Source organism: Bos taurus, chromosome 29, assembly GCF_002263795.3.
Source record: "Bos taurus isolate L1 Dominette 01449 registration number 42190680 breed Hereford chromosome 29, ARS-UCD2.0, whole genome shotgun sequence".
In the NCBI taxonomy this organism is placed as follows: Eukaryota; Metazoa; Chordata; class Mammalia; order Artiodactyla; family Bovidae; genus Bos; species Bos taurus.
In genome coordinates this window covers 17,137,993-17,159,876 of record NC_037356.1, presented here as the reverse complement: position 1 = coordinate 17,159,876, position 21,884 = coordinate 17,137,993, and the positions used below count along the sequence as shown (strand labels likewise).

General features: G+C 50.5%; 1 protein-coding gene across 8 annotated transcripts in view; it reads right to left on the bottom strand.

Annotated features, from left to right (window-relative positions):
- TENM4 (teneurin transmembrane protein 4) overlaps window positions 1-21,884 on the bottom strand; it is an 851,321-nt gene that overhangs the window by 244,152 nt on the left and 585,285 nt on the right. For 6 of the 8 annotated variants that reach the window (XM_024987529.2, XM_015461143.3, XM_024987528.2 and 3 more), the window contains 3 exons: window positions 17,441-17,696; window positions 7,665-7,763; window positions 5,833-6,068 (listed from right to left, as the gene is read on the bottom strand). In XM_024987529.2, the coding sequence (XP_024843297.1) occupies window positions 5,833-6,068; window positions 7,665-7,763; window positions 17,441-17,696 (591 nt within the window). The remainder of the gene's footprint in view (window positions 1-5,832; window positions 6,069-7,664; window positions 7,764-17,440; window positions 17,697-21,884) is intronic. The other 2 variants (XM_015461146.3, XM_024987532.2) reach the window with 1 other exon arrangement.

Sequence of the window (21,884 nt, the reverse complement as noted above, 5' to 3'; positions counted from 1 at the left end):
CTAGGCACATAGCAAAAATTTAGAATATTAGACACTACGATGGGCTTCTTGGGTGGCTCTGATGGTAAAGAATCCACCTGCAGTGCAGGAGACCCGGGTTTGATCTCTGGATCGGAAGATCCCCTGGAGAAGGGAATGGCAACCCACTCCAGTATTCTTGCTTGGAGAATCTCATGGACAGAGGAACCTGTTGAACTCTGTCCATGACGCTGCAAAGAGTTGGACATGACTGAGTGACTAACACCACACTGCTGAGATGGGAAAATTACAGCATAAAGATTAAGACTGTGAGCTCAAAAGAGAGGGGAAAAACCAGACTAAAAGCATCAGCTCGAGGCTGAGTGCACAGTGTAGCCATTGACTGTGTAGCAGTGGATGAGTTACTTCAGTTCACAGGGTTTCCATGTCCTTATTTGTAATATGGGGATAATAACCCACAGGCTGCTGGGAGATTTCAATGAGAAAACACAAGCAAAGCGCTTAGAAGAGTCAGGCCGAGTGGACAGGGTATGATGGAAGCGAACTGCCCTGATCATTAATCACAAAAAGTGACCCCTGTTATTTCTACTCCTCTAAACCACCCTGCTTCTTGGGGCGAAAATGTTTTTAAAATGATTAAATGCTATCAAATAAAGCATTACTGCCACGACGGCACAGGTCCCAAGGTCCGACTTATAACGCACCTTCCCCTCACACCCTTCTTTCCCCATTTTGTTCTGTGAATAGATTTCTTTTCTTTGGGAAAGAAAAGGCAGGGTATTCAAATGGAGACTGAACCAACCTGAAAACCTTCATAGAGAGAGTGGGTGACTAACGCAAGGCACCCACCCCAGTGGTGGCCTCTCTGAAAAGGGCGTCCTTCTGGAGGGAAAAATCACACATCTCTGTGTGGTCCTTAAGAGATCCCCCAGGCTCAGTGAGGGTCCTCCCTAGGTTCCCAGCCCAGGGCAGAGCAGACAGAAACATCCCAGGGGATGAGAAGACAGCCCGAGGACGAGGCCCTGGGTCCTGCAGCCTTTATAAGGGTAATCAGTGCCTACTCCAGCTTCTCCATCTTCCTATGAAACAGTGGCCAATGTGTTTACAAACGAAAGGTCACCAGTTGCTTCATTCTCAATAAACTTTCCAACTAAGAAACTGAAAGTCAAGTGGATCTTGAGTCCCATCCAGACGTGGTAGCCCTGAGCAGACCCCGGAGAAAGAACAACTCTTTCCTGCCCTCTGTTTTCAACTCCCTCTCTGCTGGTGAGGTGATGCAATTCTTTTCTGGAACTTGATAGGATGTAAAAAATAATTACAAATGAAAAGGTTATTCATAATTTTTAAATGAGTTAATTAGTAAACCCAGTCAGACTCGCTCATTACAGTAATTAATAATTGATTATACTTGAAATTAAACACAATTTTTCATCAAAAATCTAATTAAAGATCTGCGCTTCTTGCCTGTTGATGAGATCAGCTGGTCTGCTGGCAAAAGTCTTTGTGAAGGATATTTGTGCGCGGCAGAGACAATTAATTTGATTTTGAATAATTGATAGATCCTTACAAATTAGTCATCACGGCCTGAGATGATGGCCAAGCCAACAAGAGCTCACCCTTGGCCCTTGGAGAGCCAAGCAGCTGGAGAGCAAGGACCAGGCTGCCAACCCAGCCCTTGAGGACTCGTGGGACGCAGCTGGCACCTGTGATGCACTCACGGCCTTAGCTAAACTCTTCCTCCAAACTCAGAAGCATCCTTCCGAAGTAGTGGACTATGAGGGAAAAATCAGGACTCAGGGGGAGAAGTAAGTTGCCCAAGGAGAAACAGCTGCTCAGGTGGCTGAGCTGGGAATGGAATCCAGACTCTCAGGCTGCTGTGAGCTCTGCCCCCAAGTCTCCTTGCTGAGTCTCCAGGTTAACAGAGGGAAGCCCCCAGGCTTGCCTCTCTGATTTGGCCCTTGGATATGGATCCTAAACTCCCGTTTTAAGTTGTCTATATACCTCAGGCTTTGGCAGAAGGATGTATTTATTCTCGGCAGGAACACCTTCAGTGGACTGACCTCTCCTGACTTGAGACCCAAATTCTCCCAAATCAACCTCAACCACCCCCTCCCCCCCAACACTGTCACCCTCTGAGTTGAAGCCCTCATCTTCTCCTGACTTCTTTAGGCAGTAGGGCCCATTCTTTCTCCCTCCACCCTGAACTTTCTAAGACAAACGTGCCCTGCCCCTGCTTCAAGCCCTTCAGGGGTTCCCTGTTGCCCATCCAGTAAGGTCTTGAACTTGGCCTCCACAGTAATATTCAGAATCTGACCACTCTCTCCTGCGTTAGCTCCAATCGTGGCCCCCATGCCCCTCAAAGTCTTCAACCAGAAAATGTCTTTGCCACCAGATGGCCTTCTTTCAAGACTTGGAAATATCCCTTGGTGTGAAATTTCTTTCCTTCCTGTCTACTTCTGGCTGTGACCTGAAGACTCAGCTAAAACAGCACCTTTGCCAGGAAGCCTCCTCGGCTGCCTTCTGGAGGGGGCTGGTATTCCCGCTGCTGCTCCCCATGTCACAGGTAATATACTACGAGGTCACGCTGGATCAATCGCTGTTTCTAAGCCAGCAGCACCTCAAGAGTAGGGGACACGCTGTTGGCCCTCGCACAGCACAGTGCCTGACTCAAAGAAGGCACCTGCTTGGTTTGCTGAATGAAAAAGAATATTCACAAGATTGTAGATTCTAAGACTACTCTGAAATGGAGTATTTCCTGCCATATCAGTAAACAAGGATGTTGCAGCCATCAGCAACTTCAGGCCCCCGAGCGTGAATTTCTGAGCCCTGAGGGCACCCAAAAGGGAGAACAATGCTTGTGATCCAGCAGCTGCTGCTACTCCCAACTGTGAACAAGGAACTAAGGACGTGAAAAATCAAGAATTGGATGCCTACCTCAGATAGCCGAGATACACGAGAGGAATGATTTCAGTGAGCCCAGCCTCTTTCATCCCCCCATACACAGAAAAGTGCCAAATTTCTTGAGATACCTGGTTTTCCTTAATTAACAACAATCCTTTGATATTCAGACTACCTGTTCCTCGCTGCAGACTTCTGTATAACCTGACTCCCACCCTGTCGCCTACCTCCTCGGAGCAATTATGTCAGGGTCATTCAGAGTCTGTCTCCCAGGCGTGACGTCCTAAAAATTCCCACCAAATAGAACGTAACTCTCAGGTTCTAGGTTGTGACTATTTTTGGAGTTTGACATTATCAGTGCGGGAAGGGAAATGAAAGGTCCTCCAGTGATGAGCCCTATTCAGTGAATAAACCTCTGTCTTGCTTAGTCGTCATTAAGCACTATTTGCACCCTTCCTAGACAGGAAACCCACGAGCTCCCACAGTAGCCCCTACTTTTAGACAATTGATGATATAGTCTTACTGAATGGGAGAGGAAGAAGCCCACGGGATGGACGGCAGAAAGAAAGGTTATTTAATATATAGAGACTTAGACTTTCTTTCTGAACTAAGTTACACTGTGTATAGTATAAACCTTTCGACTTTAACACAAAACAAGTTACTGTCTCTCGATGAACAGTTGCACTGCTTGTTCAAAAGCCTTCTCATCTATAACCTGTTTGCAGGGCGGTACTGGAGATGTGGATATAGAGAACAGATGTGTGGGCACGGCGGGGACAAGAGGGTGGGATGGATGGAAAGAGTAGCATGGAAACGTGTACGCTGCCATATGTAAAACAGACAACCAGTGGGGACTTGCTGTATGACTCAAGGAACTCAAACTGAGGCTCCGTGACAACCTACAGGGGTGGGATGGGGTGGGAGGGATGTTCAAGATGGAGGGGACATGTATATACTTATGGCGGATGCATGTTGATGTACGATGGAAACCGACACAATATTGTAAAGCAATTATCCTTCAAATAAAAATAAACTAATTAAAAAAAAAACAAATTTATGGTTCTCAAAGGAGAAAGGTGGGGAGGCGGGTAAATTAGGAGTTTGGGATTAGCCAAAAAAAAAAAAAGTCAACTCATCTATGAAATATAATAATGTCAGTAAAAAGCAAGGGCTGTGCTGGTGGTCGGTGGGGTTACAGTACTGGTGACGCCACGGACAAACTGCTGTGCCAGATGGCCGTGCTTGGAACCCCACAAGCCTCCCCGGTAACCCAGACTATATCAATCCTGACGCTCTTGCAGAACCTGGCTGGGAGCTGACTGCTCCCAGTCTGGCTGTTTCTTTTTACCCAAAGACCCAGAGCAGGGGTGGCAAATACTTGGTTTGTCATCAATATTCTCCACTCCTGTGATCACAGCAGACATCAGCCATCAGTCACAGACTCTTCCACGGAGTCTGAAGGAAGCCTGGGGAGGCTTCTCAGCACCGCTTTTCAAGGCGGCCACAGCTAATCAATCAGACAGAAGAGCAGATAAACACATATGCCAACCTGATCTCGATGCCACGAGATTCTCCAACCCAATCTTCACAAGCGGAGAAGAGACCTGACATGCCAGAAAAGGCTTACTGCAGCTCCAGATGCTTAAGGAGTCTTTGTTCGGAGGGTTATCATCTTCCTGATTACTTGTTTTTACTTAAAGATCTTGAGAGCAAAGTGACTTTACAGCTTACATCACCCAGACCCCCATTCAGGCTTGAGTCTCTTCCTCCCAAACCAGCGGGAGCCGCGCACTATTCATCACTCCTTGAGACAGTGCTTACTACCTCTCCGGACAGTCCTCTCCCGTCCATGGTGACTTTGCTTGTCAGAGTCCTTTTCCACAGTGGGCAGCGCTCTGCCTTCCTCTGGCTTCTGCCAGTGAGTTTCATTTCTATTTACTGGGTTTACACAGCCAGGTTTCCTTTGCTAACAGAAGGATCTCAGACTGCCTGAGCGTGGATTCCAGGCCTTCTCAAGCTGGCCTCACCTACCGTACATCTTAGAATGATAGAATCTGAAGGTTGGGAAGGACAGAGGGTTAAGCCAACCCTGGTGGATGCCGTTACTAACAGGCTGATTTACAGAGAGGCAGCGGACTCTACGCCTCTCTCCAGAGTAACATCCTTCCTGGGAGCAGACCAGAGACCAAAGGCAGGGGTCGGAAGCAGGACACCCGACTGTGCTGCAAACATATCAGAAGAGTGCGCAGTGGGGGTGTTTCAGGCACGGCGGTGGGCCTAGAGGAGTGTGTTACACGGGAGGAGCCCTGGGGTCAGCTAGGCAGGCTGGTCTGTGCCGCCCCCCGGCCTGTGTGCCCCCTCAGCCAGTGCCAACCGCTCACGGGGGCTCTTCCCAACCACGGTCTCCCCCTGGACCTCGGCTCCCCCGGAAGGCCCGGCCAGACCCTCACCTTCAGACCCGCTTTCCTGGCTTGAGGTCACCACAGCCCACTCTGTGGCAGCTTCCTTCCAGCCCCAGGGCCCGCGGCCTCCTCCCTGCTCCTCGCTGCAGCTGTGTGGCACCCACAGGAGAGGCCAGCCTGCTGTCGAGCCTCCCAGCTTGCCACTTCATTTCTAGTGACTATCACCCGTGACAGTCATGTCATAGACGACCACCTCAAAAGCCAGTCCTGAGTGCTGGTGCCCGATGCCAGGCTTCCATCACACGAGGGGGCCGACAGGATGCACATCCAGGATGTGCACGCACACCACCTTCCTGGTGTACATGCAGGAGGAGGGGACGGTCCCAGAGCCCCCCTTAACAGTCTCGGGGTGCAGGGGGTGTCGTTACCGGCCAGCCCAGGGTGCCTGGCCCACACGGATCACCCCGCAAGCTCTGACTGCCTACAGGTGTCTTGGTCACTGCCCTCTGGGCCAAAGGGGCCCCCAGGGACCCCAGGGTGGGGGGGTACTTACCCACAAAGTACGCCAGCAGGATGACCAGCGTGGCCGAGATAGCAATGGCACTCAGGGCCGCACACTTCCAGTTACAGTACTTGGAGGGCTTCTTGAGGTTGAAGGCCGGGCGGGAGAAGGTGGTGCGGGGCAGGGGCCGGGGCGGCGGCGAGTACACCGTGCTGGACGTCAGAGGATAGCCCGGCGCCGTGCTGCAGAAGAGCGGGGAGGTGCCTCCCGGCTTGAAGAGGAAGTGCCTGTGGACGGAGAGAAGCCGGGGGCGGCAGGGTTAGCCGGCGCCCCGGGAGCCCACACTGACCTGAGGGTGGAGGCAGCGGTGGAAGAAGCATGCAGAAGAGCCTAGAGAGACGGAGAGAGAGAGAGAGCCACCAAGGAGGAGACGGAGGGACAGAGAATAAGGAAAATCATGTGCCGGACCACAGAACAGGGCACACGGAGACACGTTTCCACAAAAACACGAGTGGGACAGCCCTGCCCATGGGGAACCCACCCCAGCTGGACAGAAGGCTGGGTGCTGAGATCCTTTTCCTGGGAAGCCACGGGGGGCTGGGATGCTGTTTTCTTGGAGAAGGAACTAGATGTCTTCTAAAATTATTGCAGTAACTTGGAAAACGCCTAAAATCCTATTCTGCCCTCACCCCCCGCCCCTCCCCCGGAGATTATGAAACCGCCAGTTTTTCCTCTCCTCCAATACATCCTTTGCTTTTATACCATGGTGGAGGAATGGAATACCAACTTTTTTTTTTTTTTTTTTTTAGAGGGAGTTGGGCTTCCCTGATAGCTCAGTTGGTAAAGAATCTGCCTGCACTGCAGGAGACCCCCGTTGGATTCCTGGGTCGGGAAGAGCCTCTGGAGAAGGGATAGGCTACCCACTCCAGTATTCTTGGGCTTCCCTTGTGGCTCAGCTGGTAAAGAATCCGCTTGCAATGCGGGAGACTTGGGTCTTCGATCCTCGGTTTGGGAAGATCCTTTGCAGAAGGGAAACACTATGCACTCCAGTATTCTGGCCTGGAGAATTCCATGGACTGTATATTCCACGGGGTTGCAAAGAGTCGGACAGGACTGAGTGACTTTCAGTTTCACTTTCACTTTGGTAGGGGTGGGAACCAAGAAACCACTACTAAACTCTGCCAAGGTCAAGAGTCCCGTAGTGGCTGTTACACAGTGAATGGCAGCAAATGCCTTCAAAGAACTCTGCTCAGAAGCCAGTCTGCTGCCTTCCAGGCCCCTGGTAACAGCTGCAGCAGCGGACAGACAGGCAACTGTGTCCTGCAGCCTGGCCATAGCATTGAGGGCAGCATGGCAAGGTCAAAGCACATGGCTGTGGCCAAACTAGGTGCCGGGAAATCCTCCACAGCCTGCCTTTAACCACGGCCATGGGAAGACTGGGACACGGCCTGGGAAACGGGGTGCACTGGTTATACTGAATGCCCCCGAAGTCTTAGGGAAGAAGGTAAGACTGAGAGGGATCTTGTACCCTGCTGGGGTGCAAGAGGCCTCGGGCCACAGAATACAACACCAGGGCCAGCATACATACAACACAGGGCTTGTGCTGCATAGAGGCAGCTACACGAGATGGCTTCCGGATGTCAAAGGCAGCCAATGAGATGCTGGGAGCACCATATTAACAAGACTGCTGTTAATATGCTGGGGGATAGCGTACTCCAAGAATAAACTCTTGCAAGTTGAACACAGGCTTGGGGATGGGCATGCAACATGGCCTCATCACTTCCCCCAGGAGGTCCCAGGGAAAGGTCTCAGGGTCAGCATGCAAGAGCAGGAGCCACAGGGAGAGCACACACAGAGGGGAGGAGCATGGGAACGTCACGTACCCGTCATTGTAAGCCCCATCATGGCGGGAGGCGCTGAGAATGTCCATCTCAATGAGGTTGTCCTGCAATGTCCCTAGGAATGGCTGCTTGCCTAGGTTTCTACACACACATGGAGACATGAATGAAGCCATGAGTCATGCATCGATGAAGGGGAGAGTAGAGAAACACAGAGAGTGGCTGACTGGTGCAGCTGTGCGTAAGACCAGCGGGGCGTGGTTTCCAGGCGATGGGGCTGTGGGCAAACACCCGGTGCCCAGGGTCTGCCTGGCCCAGAGCATCTGGAGGGAGCACCCTCCATACAAACCTGTAGGTCTGCCAGCTGTGTGCATCAGCATCTCTGACTGGTGAAGACTGATTATGGCTTATGTGCTGAGCTAGGCGCGTGATATCCATTTATCTCAGGTCTTTAAGAGAGGCACGGTACAAGGAAGGCAGTGTCATCACCATTGTACAGAGCAGGGAATGGGTCCTTTGGCAGTGCGGGGACCTGGGTGATGACTAATTGGCAGGGACAGAGCTCCACAGAGATGGGGGGCTCTTTCGTCCCCCACATGCACTGCGGCCTTCTGGGACCCAGAATGAAGGTCAACACACTCGCCACTTTGGTCTCAACTGTGCCTGCTAAGTGACGCCACTCACACACAAGTGCGTGGGGTCTTGTTTCCCGATGTTTCAGGGTTGCTGCCACCTCATTTGAATTGTTTTGAGCATGCCCGTGGTAGATACCCTCTGCTGTCTGTGCCTCAGGGAAGGACTGACTGCAGAAAGTCACCTTTTGGGGCCAGCCCTGCCAGAGACTATCCTTCTGACTTTGACCAGATCTTGAGAACTGGAAAACTAAATTCAAGCCCCCTTTCTGCCGCATTCTTGCTGTGTGACTTTGTGTAGACACTTTAACCTTTTCTAATCTTAACCTACTGTATCTGTAAAATGGGGCTAATAATGCTAAACTCACAGGTTGCTATAGGAACAACTGAGGAATGTTGGAAGTGTTTTCAGAGTTTAGGCAAAGGTTACAGAAATAAATACCAAGGCTAGTCATAACAGTGGCTACCTAACCTACATCTCGGCTTCTCAGGCGGTGCTAGTGGTAAAGAACCCGCCTGCCAATGCAGGAGACGTAAGAGATGTGGGTTCGATCCTTGGTTGGCAAGATCCCCTGGAGGAGGGCACGGCAACCCACTCCAGTATTCTTGCCTGGAGAACCCCATGGACAGAGGAGCCTGGCGGACTACAGTCCACAGGGTTGCAAAGAGTCAGACACGACCGAGGAACTTAGTATGCACACACCCTAGATCCACTGTATACTTCCCACTGTCTAGAGCTGTGCAACTATTATCCAGTGTAAATCTTTCTTCCCCAACAACCCTGCAAAGTCTCCACTGCATCCTTGTTTTGTAGGCTGGCATGCATGGCACGGCCTGGAGAAGTCCCAGGGTTCTATCATAGAGTAAGCAAGTGGCAGAGCCAGACTGAAGACTGAGTTTGTCTGCCATCGGAGCTCAGGCCCGTTCAGGCCCTCTCTGCCCATAACCTGCCCAGCCTGTGGCTTTGCTCCTGCCCAGCCCCACAGACTCGCAAAGGAGGGGCTGTAAGTACTGTCTCAGAGCGCCATTCCACTGGCCTTCCCAGGGACTGTAGGGGCTCAGACAGCACTGTTTTGCAGCCGAGCCTCTGAGTACCACCGTGGTGGGGGATACCTAGCAATCTGGGTGGCAGCCGGTTCTGGAAGACACCCCTGGGGCATCCCACAGAGCCCAGAGTTCCCACAGGGGAGCGGAAGTCCCTTGGAGTCGCCCCATTTCTGCCCCCAGGCAGGGAGGCCTTCTGATGGGAGGTCGTGTGACCCAGTGGGAAGCACACAGGCCCTGGGGTCAGGAAGGTCTGCTTCTCTCAGCCCCTGGCCTGCAAGTGCCTGACAGATGGTAGAAAGAACTCAAATACTTGCTGACTACTGCGGGTGATGGGGTATACCAAGGGGAGTGTGCCTGGCATATCGTGAGCATGTAGTTGGTGTTTAATTGAGGGTAGCACAGGGGGTGTTCTATTATTATTCCCTCTATTCCCTGCATTTCAGGAGGACATCTGCAGTCTCTTCATAGTCTATACCGCCCAGCCTGGGCAGGCCCTCACTCCCCTGTCCAGGGACCCCAGAGCTGAGCTCTTGCTGCCTTCCTGGGGCCTGAGAGTGGCCACGTGGCACGCTCACCAGGACACACGGGGTCTGGCCTATATCACTAGCTGAGGACCGTGCTCTTAGACCGTCAAATCTAATCTTTAAGATGCATCACACACACACACACAACACAGAAGTCACTCAGTTGTGTCCGACTCTTTGTGACCCCATGGATTGTAGCCCACCAGGCTCCTTGGTCCGTGGGATTTTCCAGGCATGAATACTGGAGTGGGTTGCCGTTTCCTTCTCCAGGGGATGCATCAGTAGCAAGTAAATATATTCAGGGAAAAGGGACAAAGGATAAAGATCAAAACGTTAACAGTGGGGATTTTCCAGTGTCTGGAATAAGAGCCATTTTAATTTTGTAATTTTAAAGGAAACTTTTAAAGAGAGAGAGAGAATGGGCAACTACCTCCTGAAAGTACAGATCCATTCAAACAGGGGAAAAGGCAACACGACAGAAAAGGGTCTCTAGAGTGACAGAGTGCGTGTCATCCCCTGAGAGAGCGTCCAGATCCGCACTAACTCCGAGGTCAATCGTCTAGATCGCTCAGGAACTTGGGGGTACATGCGCACTTGCTGAAATGCTGCCCATTCAGAGGCTACTTTGCCTTGAACTGTGCTGTGTGTGTGCTCAGTCATGTCTGACTCTTTGTGACCCCGTGGACCATAGCCTGCCAGGTTCCTCTACCCATGGGGATTCTCTGGGCAAGAATACTGGAGTGGGTTGCCATGCCCTCCTCCAGGGGATCTTCCTGACTCATGGATCGAACCAACATCTCTTGCATCATCTGTATTGGTAGGCAGTTTCTTTACCACTGTTTCACCTGGGAAGCCTTTGCCTTAAAATAACAAGCCTTATTTCGTACTTTCAAAACTGAGTCTGGGTCAATTTATTAGGTCTCATCTGACTCTGAGAAAACCAAGGCCCAGAGAGACACATGTCCTACTCCCACCCACATAGCAAGTCAGTGGCAGAACTGGAATGAGAGCTCCGGTGACTCAACGCCCAGTTCAAGAGTCCCCAGTACATTTTGTGTCTACCTCTGCCCCCAACATCTGGGTTTCTGGTTCTTTTGAAACATAAATGTGATGAGAGTTTCCTGATGGGGACCCTGAGCTGCTGAGCCCTCCCTGGGTTACAGTCCTGCAGGGTCTCCAGCTCACTGCTGCTGGGAGCTCAGGTATGGCCGCCAGATTCATCTGACCCTCTCATTGCTGGCTGTTGTTAACTCATTTTACAGATATGCAAGCTGAGACCCAGAGATGTTAAGACACTGCCTGAGATCACACAGCAATGAAAAGCTAGAGACGGGACTCAAACCCAGATCTCTCCGAACTCATCAAGCTGCCTATCAGGAAAGAGCAGCCAAGGGCTTGGAGAGGGCACTGCAGAGTAATGCTAGACGGTACTGAGAGCTCCTCATAGAGAGGAGACTGGCTCCTTTCAAAGCCTGAGGGGAGGCCCTGGATCAGTTCCTGGGCTGCCTGAAGCAGGGTTCCATTTCTTTGACCCAGGGCCGGATGAGCTTGCCTCCCAAATGCAGAAGACAGGGCTTTGCGAGAGGAAGTGGCTGGGGAGCTGCAGAGGCCAGTGGTTCTTCTGGGACCGCCCCGTTCCACAGCCCATCTTCTCACCACAAGCCACTGTCCTGGACCAGGTTTCCACCCACAGGGCCCTGGGACAAAGCAGGACAGGCAGGGCTCACACCCCACACCCTGCAGCTGAGACCCTCCCACAGGGTGCTTGGGTGTAAGAGACTCAGCCACAACCACTTAAATTTAGTTACAGAGCTGGCATTTGAGCGGAAGGATGAACATAGAAAAGTGAACCAGGTCTTCATGCCATTCCCATGATGTCCCTCTCGATTTGAAAGATGTTGACAGCTACTCACCCTCACGTCTACCGCTCCAGGCCCCAACCCACAGGGTAAAGTGCGCCCTCCTGCTCATGGAACTCAAGGGTCACTGATCCCTATTTACTGTCATCTCCACAGGGAAGCCCTGCAGCTCCCACTTCAGCCAACTCTTAGCCCTCTCCCCCAAAATCCAAGTTCTCTCCCGGCCTTTGCACAACTCTCGTCTCGGAATTCCTTTCTCCCCTGAAATTCCACTCGTACACGCCCCAGGACACTACCTGTAATAATCAGAAAGGCAGCACTGGACAGTGGTTGGGGCAGAAACTCCGAGTAGGCTGGCCCGAGTATGGATCGTGGCCCTGCCCTTCACTGGCTGTGGCTCCTTAGATAAGTTTCTTAAGTTTTCTGTTCTTTAGATTCTTCACTTCTCCAGTGAGGAGGGTAATAAGAGCTAAGTGTAGAAGAGCTAAGATAGCAGAGGAGTGCAGAAGAACTGAGACAGCAGTACTGACAGCTATCCTTTTAAAGGCATGCTTATAAGGTTGGTGTGTCGGCTTGTCTGGTGTCTGGGAACTTAGGGTTCAGGCGGGTTCCCACCATCAACTGATAAGAGGGACTGACTCACTGGGCCTCAACTATTTGCATAAACACCAGGGTTTATGCTGAACACCTGCCTTCCTTCTGGGAGTCTGGATTTTGGATACTTGCCAGGCAGGAGGTGAGGTGTCCATGTGACCAGCCCTCAATAAAACCCTGGGCACTGAGTCTCTAATGAGCTTCCCTGGTTGGAAGCTCATTAGCACACTCAGTATGGACTCTCTGCGTGTTTGTTATGGTTATTATTTGGTGCTTCTAAGCAGGGGAGGGGGCGGTCCCACAGTCCTCTCTGCTGGGAGGCTTCCCTGGTCAGAGCATTATGCAGACAGCCCTGCCTCCCTCACTAGACCTTGTGCTTCCCGCGTGGGAGTGGCTGTGTCATGTCTGTGATCGAATCACCAAATGACAGAATCCGTGGGGTTCCGACAGCTCCCAGCAATGCTCAGAAGCTGGCCTGGAGCACCAGGAGACACCGTGCACCCTTCTGGGAAGCGCGTCAGGGCTGGGCTGGAGACCAGGGGATGGCCTCCCATCCCTGGGGGTGGGCATGGCTGTTCCCCCAGTGGAGTGTGGCCGCGGAGTGGACCCCAGGCTCCCAGACCAGGCCTGCGATCAGATGAGCTAGAGCTGAGGTCTGGCTGCCTTCTGCTCTGGCTTCCCCTTTATCCGACAGGAGCCCGTCGGGTTATTCATCAGGCAGGCCCTGTGAACTCAATCACACATCTGATGCCTCAGATGGTGAAAGAAGGGGATTGGGTTTTAGGGGACTCTCAACACGTGGTTCCCACCAGAATGGACCACAGACGCACCTGCGGGGCTTAAAGCAACATCACAGCCCAGCTCTGGGGAGCACAGCTAGACACCATCTCCTTCCTCCCTGGGGGCCTCGGTCACCCTGGGGGGTGCCAGTGGCATAGCAGGGCGGGGCAGGGAAAGGAACAGGTTAATCAAGTCCTTCCTCTTCTTTGTCCTGGTAGCCTCTTTTCTCCTGCCGGCATCCAAGAGAAACCCCTCCTGGTCACTCTACTAGCTGTTAGGGTATTTGGTCCGCTATTTATTTTCGCCCTCAACCAAGACTCAGTGCGACAATTAGGGAGGGGCCTATGGCTGTTTCTCTGGCATGGGGAGTGGCGAAGCTGTTCAGGGCAGCCGTCTCAAACAGGCCCTGCTCTCTGGGGCTCCCTGGGCTGAGCTCAGCCTGTGTCTCCCCCGGCCCGCCTCTCCTCCCTGCCTCTCCCTGGGGACTCCTGCTCTTCACCAGGGTGTCCCCTGGCACCAGGGCCCCTGGGACGTCTCCCCTGCGCCCTGCTCAGGCCTCAGGTGAGTATACATATCCATTCATTTGCTCCATCATTCATTCACACCATTTCGCTTGCGTGTTAATATTTATCAAACCCCCATCAGGCGGCAAGGCTATGTTGTGTGCTGGGGGATCCTGAGGCAAGGCAGTTAAAACACGTTTCCAGTGCTGATCTCTAGCCTACTGCTACAGTCTGTTCTCTGGCACACAGTAGGCACTGCTGAATATTTACTGGACAACAAATAACTACATGATAAGCCCTTGAGCGTGCATGTGTGCTAAGACCTACGCAGACATTATTTTTGTAACTGCTCCAACATCTTGATGAGGCAGTATGGTAGATTCAAGGAGGATGAAAATTCTCAGCTCTTCTTGCTTTGAGAAATGGGGTCTATTGTCTCTCCCTTGAAGCTGGCTGGCCCGTGACTGCTCTGACCAACAGAATATGACAGAAGTGATACCATGCCAGTTCCAGGCCAAGCCTAATATTAGGAGGATCAATGGCTTCTTGTCTCAGCACAGTGGAGCCTTGAGCTGCCATGTGGAGAGACACCCTGAGACTATACGAGAAGAAGAGGGTGCCCCCAACCTAAGTCCAGCTTCCCAGCGGTGTCCCTCAGGGTGTCAGGCACATGAGTGAAGCCATCTTGGATCCTTCAGACCAGCTCAGCCAACAGCCAGACACAACTGCCTCCCGTCTACCCCCTGTGGAGCAGAGGGCCAGCCCACCCGAGCTCTTCCTGAACTCTCAACTCACGCTGTGAAGTACAATCAACTGATGGTCTTTAAACCACTAAGTCTTGGGGTAGTTGGTTATGCAGCAGTAGATCATCAGAACAGGAATTCACTAGCACTTTCTCCCCTGCAGAGACGAAGACTTGTAAGGTTGAGGTCCACAGCTAGTGAGCACTGGGGTGAGGGTCTGATCATAGGATGCATCTGACCTTTAAACCTGTGCTTTGAACAACTTGTGCCCTCAAAATGTCAGGGTCAAACTCACTGTTTCAAAGTAAAGAAGAGAGAGAACCCACAATTTCCTCTCAACTCCTCTGGTGAGCAGCACCTTAATACATATTTTTGAATGGCTTTTTCTTCACAGGGTTGATATGGGCAGCAGATACACATGGGAGAAAAAGGGAAACAACTGTTATGGCATGTCTTTTAATGCCAGGCACTGTGCGGTGTGCTCATATATTAGCTCCCAAGCTAAGAGATATGACGTCTTATCCCAATTTACAGGTGGGGACATCAAGGTCCAAAGATGTTAAGGAATTTTCCCTGCCAGGAAGCGCTGAAGCCAAGGTAGGCGTCTACATCCATCTGATCTATAAAGCCTGCATCCTTCTCACCCCACCAAGTTGTTCAGTTACCTGTGACCCTATCTCCCAGACTTGACATGGCTCCCTCATAAACTCTACCTTGTTGGTTTTGTGCTGTTGACCAGCTGGTATTAAGAGCCAGAATTCTGATTGTCTTATCCACTGTACTAGGCAACTCTCCCAGCTTCAGGCTATTTTTAGATGCACAGAACTCTGCGGTCACAGACGAAGCCTTCCTCCAACATCTCATCTGGGTCTTCAAGGACAAGTAGGACTTTGATAGACCAAGAAGGAAGGAGGAGGGTGACTCTGGCAGAGACTTGTGCAAAGAATCTGTGCAAAGGCACAGGGGCATGTGAGGCCCAAGGTTTTGCTGAAATACTGATACACACACATATGTGTACACTCATCTATACACACAAACACTGAATATTAAATTTACAAGATTATGTTATATATGTGTATGGATTTAGATAAACAAGAAAATGTTACATAAACACAAGCATATGCCAACATGTTAATAATGATTACTGTCTGGTGGTAGATATGGGTAACTTTCTTTTCTTGCTTATTTCTATTTCCTAAGTGCTCTATAAAATATCAGTTGAACAATAAAGTGTTAAGAAGAGAGAAAACAAAGTTCCTGTGGTTTGAGCAGTGGAAGTGGGAGGACAGAGGGCAGATGGGCACTGGCTGACCAGGCAGGAGAGTTAAGCCGGGACCACCCTCATATCTCCAAGAGCCATCAGGAGACCAACCCTGCTGCTGGTCCTCTCCTCTATCTTCCTATCCCTCGAGAAACTTGGAGAAACACCTACGTTGATGCTATGTGAGAAACACAAACTTCTAAGCAGAGGGAGTGGCTGCCACACTCCCTTCAGAGAATGAGAGCCATTGATTACTTGCTGGCTTCCTTTGATCGTGTGCCGTCATTCAGCAAGCACTTTGGGAATACTGGGGATCTAATTAAGCTACTCTGCTCGGGAAGGCACACAATTATCTGACTCTGTCCATGAAGAGAGCAAATGAAGCACGCAGGGAAAAGTCACACATGATTTTAAAGGCTGTCAACAGACATATTAATTAAGAGACTGGGGAAGGGGTTGGGCCATACCTGTGAGAAATGTACTTTAGGAAAAAATGACTGTATGAAAAGACACAAAAGGATGCTGGTTTTCTCTCACTGGACCCACAAGTTCAAGGTGGGAGTATCACAGCCAGGTGCCAGGCACAGTCCGATGGGTCCGCTTCCCATGTGTGGATTAACTTCACTTCCTTAAATGTGACATGACTTTTGTCCTCTTCCCAGATAAGGAACAGGGATTTAAGAGGCTAAAATCTCTGTTTCCCACTACTTTGAGAAATAGGGCAGAAGAGTAAGAGGTTCCAAACATCCAGCCTGGGACACTTTGTCCTCGGTTCAGAGCAAGTAGAGAAAGGCTACGTCCCCCAAAGTCAAGAGCGTGTGTCTCAGAGTGGCAGGCTGGCGGGTGCGTCCAATTTTCATCTTTACATCTTTCTGCGCTTTCCCCAGTGGGCTTGTATGGTTTTCATAATCTTAAAAGAATCATCTCCACTTGGGAAAAATAGTGATGTAGCCAAGGGAAGGAAGACAGCTAGGAACTGAGGCTGACTGAGATCCTTGAGCTGAAAGGAACATCCTAGGAAGCTGGGAGAAAGGAGAGGCAGAGTCCAGCCCAGCAGCAGGTGGTGGGGGTGCAGGGAGATGGCCCCATACCCAGGAGCCGGGGCACCTGGGTTCAAATCTCAGCTGTGCGTGGACTGTGATGGGACCTGAACTAGTCACCTATCCCAAGTTTTAGCTTCCAAATCTGTCAGCTGGGATCACAATAATAATACCTACTTCCTCAAGTTGCGAGGACTACCATTTTATCACACAAACCCGTATACATCCATGTTAGGGCTTGTTAGGGCTTTGGGGATAGAGCGGCTAGGCCAACAGGGGAGGAGGAGAGGTGGGCAAGGGAGATGGTCACTGAGCAGCCACCTACCCACTGGCTGCTCCTGCCTGGTCCCCAGGTGGTCCCCATGGCACCACGCAGGTGCCACGCCAGGGAGAGGGGGACCGAATCACGGAAGGGAATGGCGGAGGTGTGGGCCCAAATCAGACCCTGGGAGCTTGCTCTCTGCCACATGCCAGCCTGCTTAGACACAGCAGCTCTCACCTACTGTTACAACAGCGCTTTCCATCCAGCAGCAGCCCTGTGGTGTAGTAAAGGGAGGCGCAGAGGGGGAGGCCGCTTGACCAAGCTCACACCTTCAGTGAGCAGCAGGGTAGCCCTGAACCTCAAGAGCTGCTTGATTCCCAAGCCACAGTACTCTCTCCCCTCCATCCCACGGCCCTTCTTTCTGGCAGCCAGAGAGTCGGATCCCTGGGACCCTGCTGCTCAGGACGGGCCAGGTGGTGGGCACGCAGCACAGCCCCGCCAGGGCCTCAGAGCCCCGGGGATCTCAGCCCGGCCGTCTCCTGTCCTCAGGGCCCCAGCCCGCCCCACACCCCGCACCTGGTCTCCAGTGGGATGTTACTGTTGAGCAGCCAGTTGTCCTGGGCGTGGGTCTGCTCCTGCGCACCGCCGGCGGGGGGCTCTCCAGACAGCGAGTGGTCTGTGGGCGCCGGGCTGGGGTTGCTCCTTGGAGTGAAGTTGCCCCGGTTCAGGGAGCTAATGGAGGCCGCATGGTGCTGGTTGGGGGTGTGGGCATGCGAGAGCGGAGGCGGCGGTGTCCGGAGTCGAGAATGGTTCTGCAGGCCGCCCGGGTGATCTAGGGTACAAACACGCATGGTCAGCGAGGTGGGGACGGCCCCATGGGGACCACACGGGGGCCACACAGGAGCAGCCAGGCCAGCCGTGAAAAGAGCAAGTCACTCAGACGTGTCTGACTCTGCGACACATGGGCTGTAGCCCGCCAGGTTCCTCTGCCCCAGGTTCCTCTGCCCAGGTTCCTCTCCCGGCAAGAATACTGGGGTGGGCTGCCATGCCTTTCTCCAGGGGATCTTCGCAACCCAGGGAGAGAATCCAGGTCTCCCACGTTGTAGGCAGATTCTTTACTGTTTGAGCTACCCAGGAAGCCCCATGCCAGCCGTGGGAACTGGCCAACGGGGCACGATCATGCAGTCAATAAACAAGTGCTCGACAGGCATTTACTGAGTATCTGCTACTCTAGGTGCTGGGGAGCAAAGCAGACAAAAGTCCTGTCCTCACTGAGCTTACATCTGAGTTAGAAAGACAGACAGAAAAGATTAAAAAAAGAAAACAAAGACCAGATAAATAGGCATGAATTTAAGTAAATTCTGGGAGACATTGAAGGACAGGGATGCCTGGCGTGCTGCAGTCCATGGGGCCGCAAAGAGTCAGACATGACTTAGAGACTGAACAACAACACATGTCACTGACTTCATACTGTTTCTTTGATACTTTTAGGCTACGGCCAGAACCCATAGCTTCAACATTACCTGGGAATTTGCTAAAAATGAAAATTCTTATGTCTTGACCCAGAGTTACTGAATCATGAACCTTTGAGTGGGGCCAAGAAATCTGACCTTACAAACCCTCCAGGTGACTCTGAGGCATGATAAGATTTGGATATCACTAGTTATATGTAAGATTAAACAGCAAACGAAACAAATGAGTTAAACAAATCATATACATACTTATCTATGTATGAAAGTGAAAGTGTCAGTTGCTCAGTCATGGCCAACTCTTTGCGACCCCATGGACTGTAGCCCACCAGGCTCCTCTGTCCATGGAATTCTCCAGGCAAGAATACTGGAGTGGGTAGCCATTCCCTTCTCCAGGGGATCTTCCTGACTCAGGGATCGAACCTGTGTTTCCTGCATTGCAGGCAGACTCTTTACCGTCTAAGCCACCAAGGAAGCCCATATATACATATATAGTCACCATCTCGGTAAATTATATTTATATTATATATATATATATATATATATATCACACACACACATGTATAGTTTGGGCTTCCCTGGTAGCTCAGATGGTAAAGAATCCTCCTGCAATGCAGGAGACCCTGGTTCAATTCTTGGGTTGGAAAGGCCCCCTAGAGAAGGGATAGGCTTCCCACTCCAGTATTCTTGGGCTTCCCTGATGGCTCAGATGGTAAAGAATTTGCCTGCAATGCGGGAGACCTGGGTTCCATCCCTGGGTTGGGAAGAGTCCCTGGAGGAGGGCACAGCAACCCACTCTAGTATTCTTGCCTGGAGAATCCCCATGGACAGAGGAGCCTGGCGGGCTGCAGTCCATGAGGTTGCAAAGTCAGACATGACTGAATGACTAAGCACAGCCCAGCAAATATATGTATATACATGTAGTTTACCAAGATGGTGATAAATCTGAGAACACACAAAGCCGGGAAGGAGGCTGTGGCCTGTGTATGTCGGGGCAGTGATGAAACTTTAGATCAGATGGTCAGTGATGGGCTTCTGAGTAAAGGGAATGAGCCATGCTGGTGTCTGGGGTGGGGGTGGCAGTTAAAAAGCACCACTTACACTTCTGGAGCACTAACTATGTGCCAGGCACTATTCTGAGCCTACTTGTGTTAATTCAGCTAATCCTCACAACCCACTACAAGCAGGTATTGTGTGCATTTCATTTTACAGATGAAGCAATTACTTGCCTGGAAAATCCCATGGATAGAGGAGCCTGGTAGGCTGCAGTCCATGGGGTCCTAAGAGTCGGATACGACTGAGTGACTTCACTTTAACTTTTCACTTTCATGTATTGGAGAAGGAAATGGCAACCCACTCCAGTGTTCTTGCCTGGAGAGTCCCAGGGACGGGGGAGCCTGGTGGGCTGCCGTCTATGGGGTCGCACAGAGTTGGACACGACTGAAGTGACTTAGCAGTAGCAGTATATATATTCATATAAATTTTTATTTATATATAAATATTTATATTTTATTTACTCCTTCTAATTACTTGGAGTGTTGGAGTACCATCTTAAAGTAACATCCGCTCAGCTATGCTCACAGGAAGGGTATTATGAGGGTAAAGAAGGTCAGGAAACTGGGTTCTATTCTAGATTTTGCCACTTATTAATCTCATAACCATTGTTGTGGACTGCACATTTAAACCCTCCAAAATTCCCTGGTGGCTCAGCTGGTAAAGAATCCGCCTGCAATGTGGGAGACCTGGGTTTGACCCCTGGGTTGGGAACATCCCCTGGAGAAGGCAATGGCTACCCACTCCAGTATTCTGGCCTGGAGAATTCCATGACTATTTCATGGGGTAGCAAAGAGTCAGACATGACTGAGTGACTTTCACTTTCAAAATTCATAAGTGGAACACCTAACCCCAAATCAATGGTATCTGTAGGTGGGGTTCTTGGGAGGTAACAAGGTTGAGATAAAGATACAAGGGTGGAGTCCTCACGACAGGATTAGTGCCCTTAGAAAAAGAGCCCAGAGAGCTAGCACTCTCTCTCTGCATGACGTGGGGACATCGCAAGAAGGTGGCCATCCTCATATCAGGAGGAGGCCTCTCACCAGACGCTGAATCTGCCTGCACCTTGATCTTGGACTTCTCAGACTCTGGAACTATGAGAAATAAATGCTTGTGGTCTAAATTACCTTGTCTATGGTACTCTGTTTTAGCAGCCCAAGCTGACTAAGACAGAAACTGGTAATCAACAGTATGATGATGCTGGAACAAATATCTAAAAAATGTGGAAGTATCTTTGGAACTCGGTAATGGGTAGAGTCTGCAAGAGTTTTGAGGTGCATGCTAAAAAAAAAAAAAGACTATGTTGCTGTGGGGGGACTGTTAGATGTGATTCTGGAGAGAGCTCAGGGAAAAAAAAAAAAAAAGATGTGTAGAGAAACCATCCATATTCTTAGGGAATACAGAAACACACATGTACAGAATGTTGATAGAAATAATGGACATTAAAGGCAATTCTGATGAGGCCTCAGAAATGAGGAGGAGCATGTTACTGGAACACTAGAGAAAAGGTGATCCTTGCTACATGGTGGCAAAGAATTTGGCTGACTTATGCTCACGTCCCAGTGTTTTGTGGAAGGTAGAAGTTGTGAGCCAAAAAATTTAGATATTTTGCTGAGAAGATCCTGAAGCCAAGTGTTAAAGAAGTGGCTTGGTTCCTCCTGGCAGCTTAGAGTAAAATAGGAGAACAGAGAAATGAAGAAAGAACTGTTAAGCAAAAAGATTTGAAAAATTCTCAGCCTGCCCATATTGCAAAAAAAGAGAAAGCACGTACAGAAGAGAACACCATGGGTGGGGCTGATGGAAAATTTGGTAAGAAGATGTATGTGGGTGTGAACCATGGACCTAGCCAGCCACCCCAGAAGGAACACTGCCAATCTGAGTCAACAGCGATTGAGACAGAATGAAGGATAGCTGTCAAAGTTAGATTCTACAGAATAGGACAATGAAGCTATTTGGCACATTAGCTTCATTGTCCTGTGAATGAATAGCACATTCTCCAAGAAGAGGGAAGACTGGCCTTGAAGGTAATTCAGAGGTCATCGGGGCTACTGCCTCAGTTTCAAAAGGCCTAAGGCTTTTTTATGGCTGAGTGATATTCCACTGGATATATGTACCAAATCCTCATGATGATGGGATCTCCCCTGCCAGGTAAGTATACGTACATCTTCATCCATGCCTCTGTCAAGGCACATTTAGGCTGTTCCTGTGTCTTGGCTATTGTAAACAGTGCTATAATCAACACTGGGATGCACGTAGCTTTTCAAATTATGGTTTTCTCCAGGTATATGCCCAGGAGTGGAACTGCTGAATCAAATGGTAGTTCTATGCTTATTTAAGGAAACTCCATACTATTCTTCATAAAGTTTGTACCAATTTACATTTGGGACTGACATACATACATATGTAAAATATATAACTGATAAGGACCTACGGTTTAGCACGGGGAGCTCTATACTCAAAACTCTGTAGTGACCTACAAGGGAAAGAGTGGATCCACG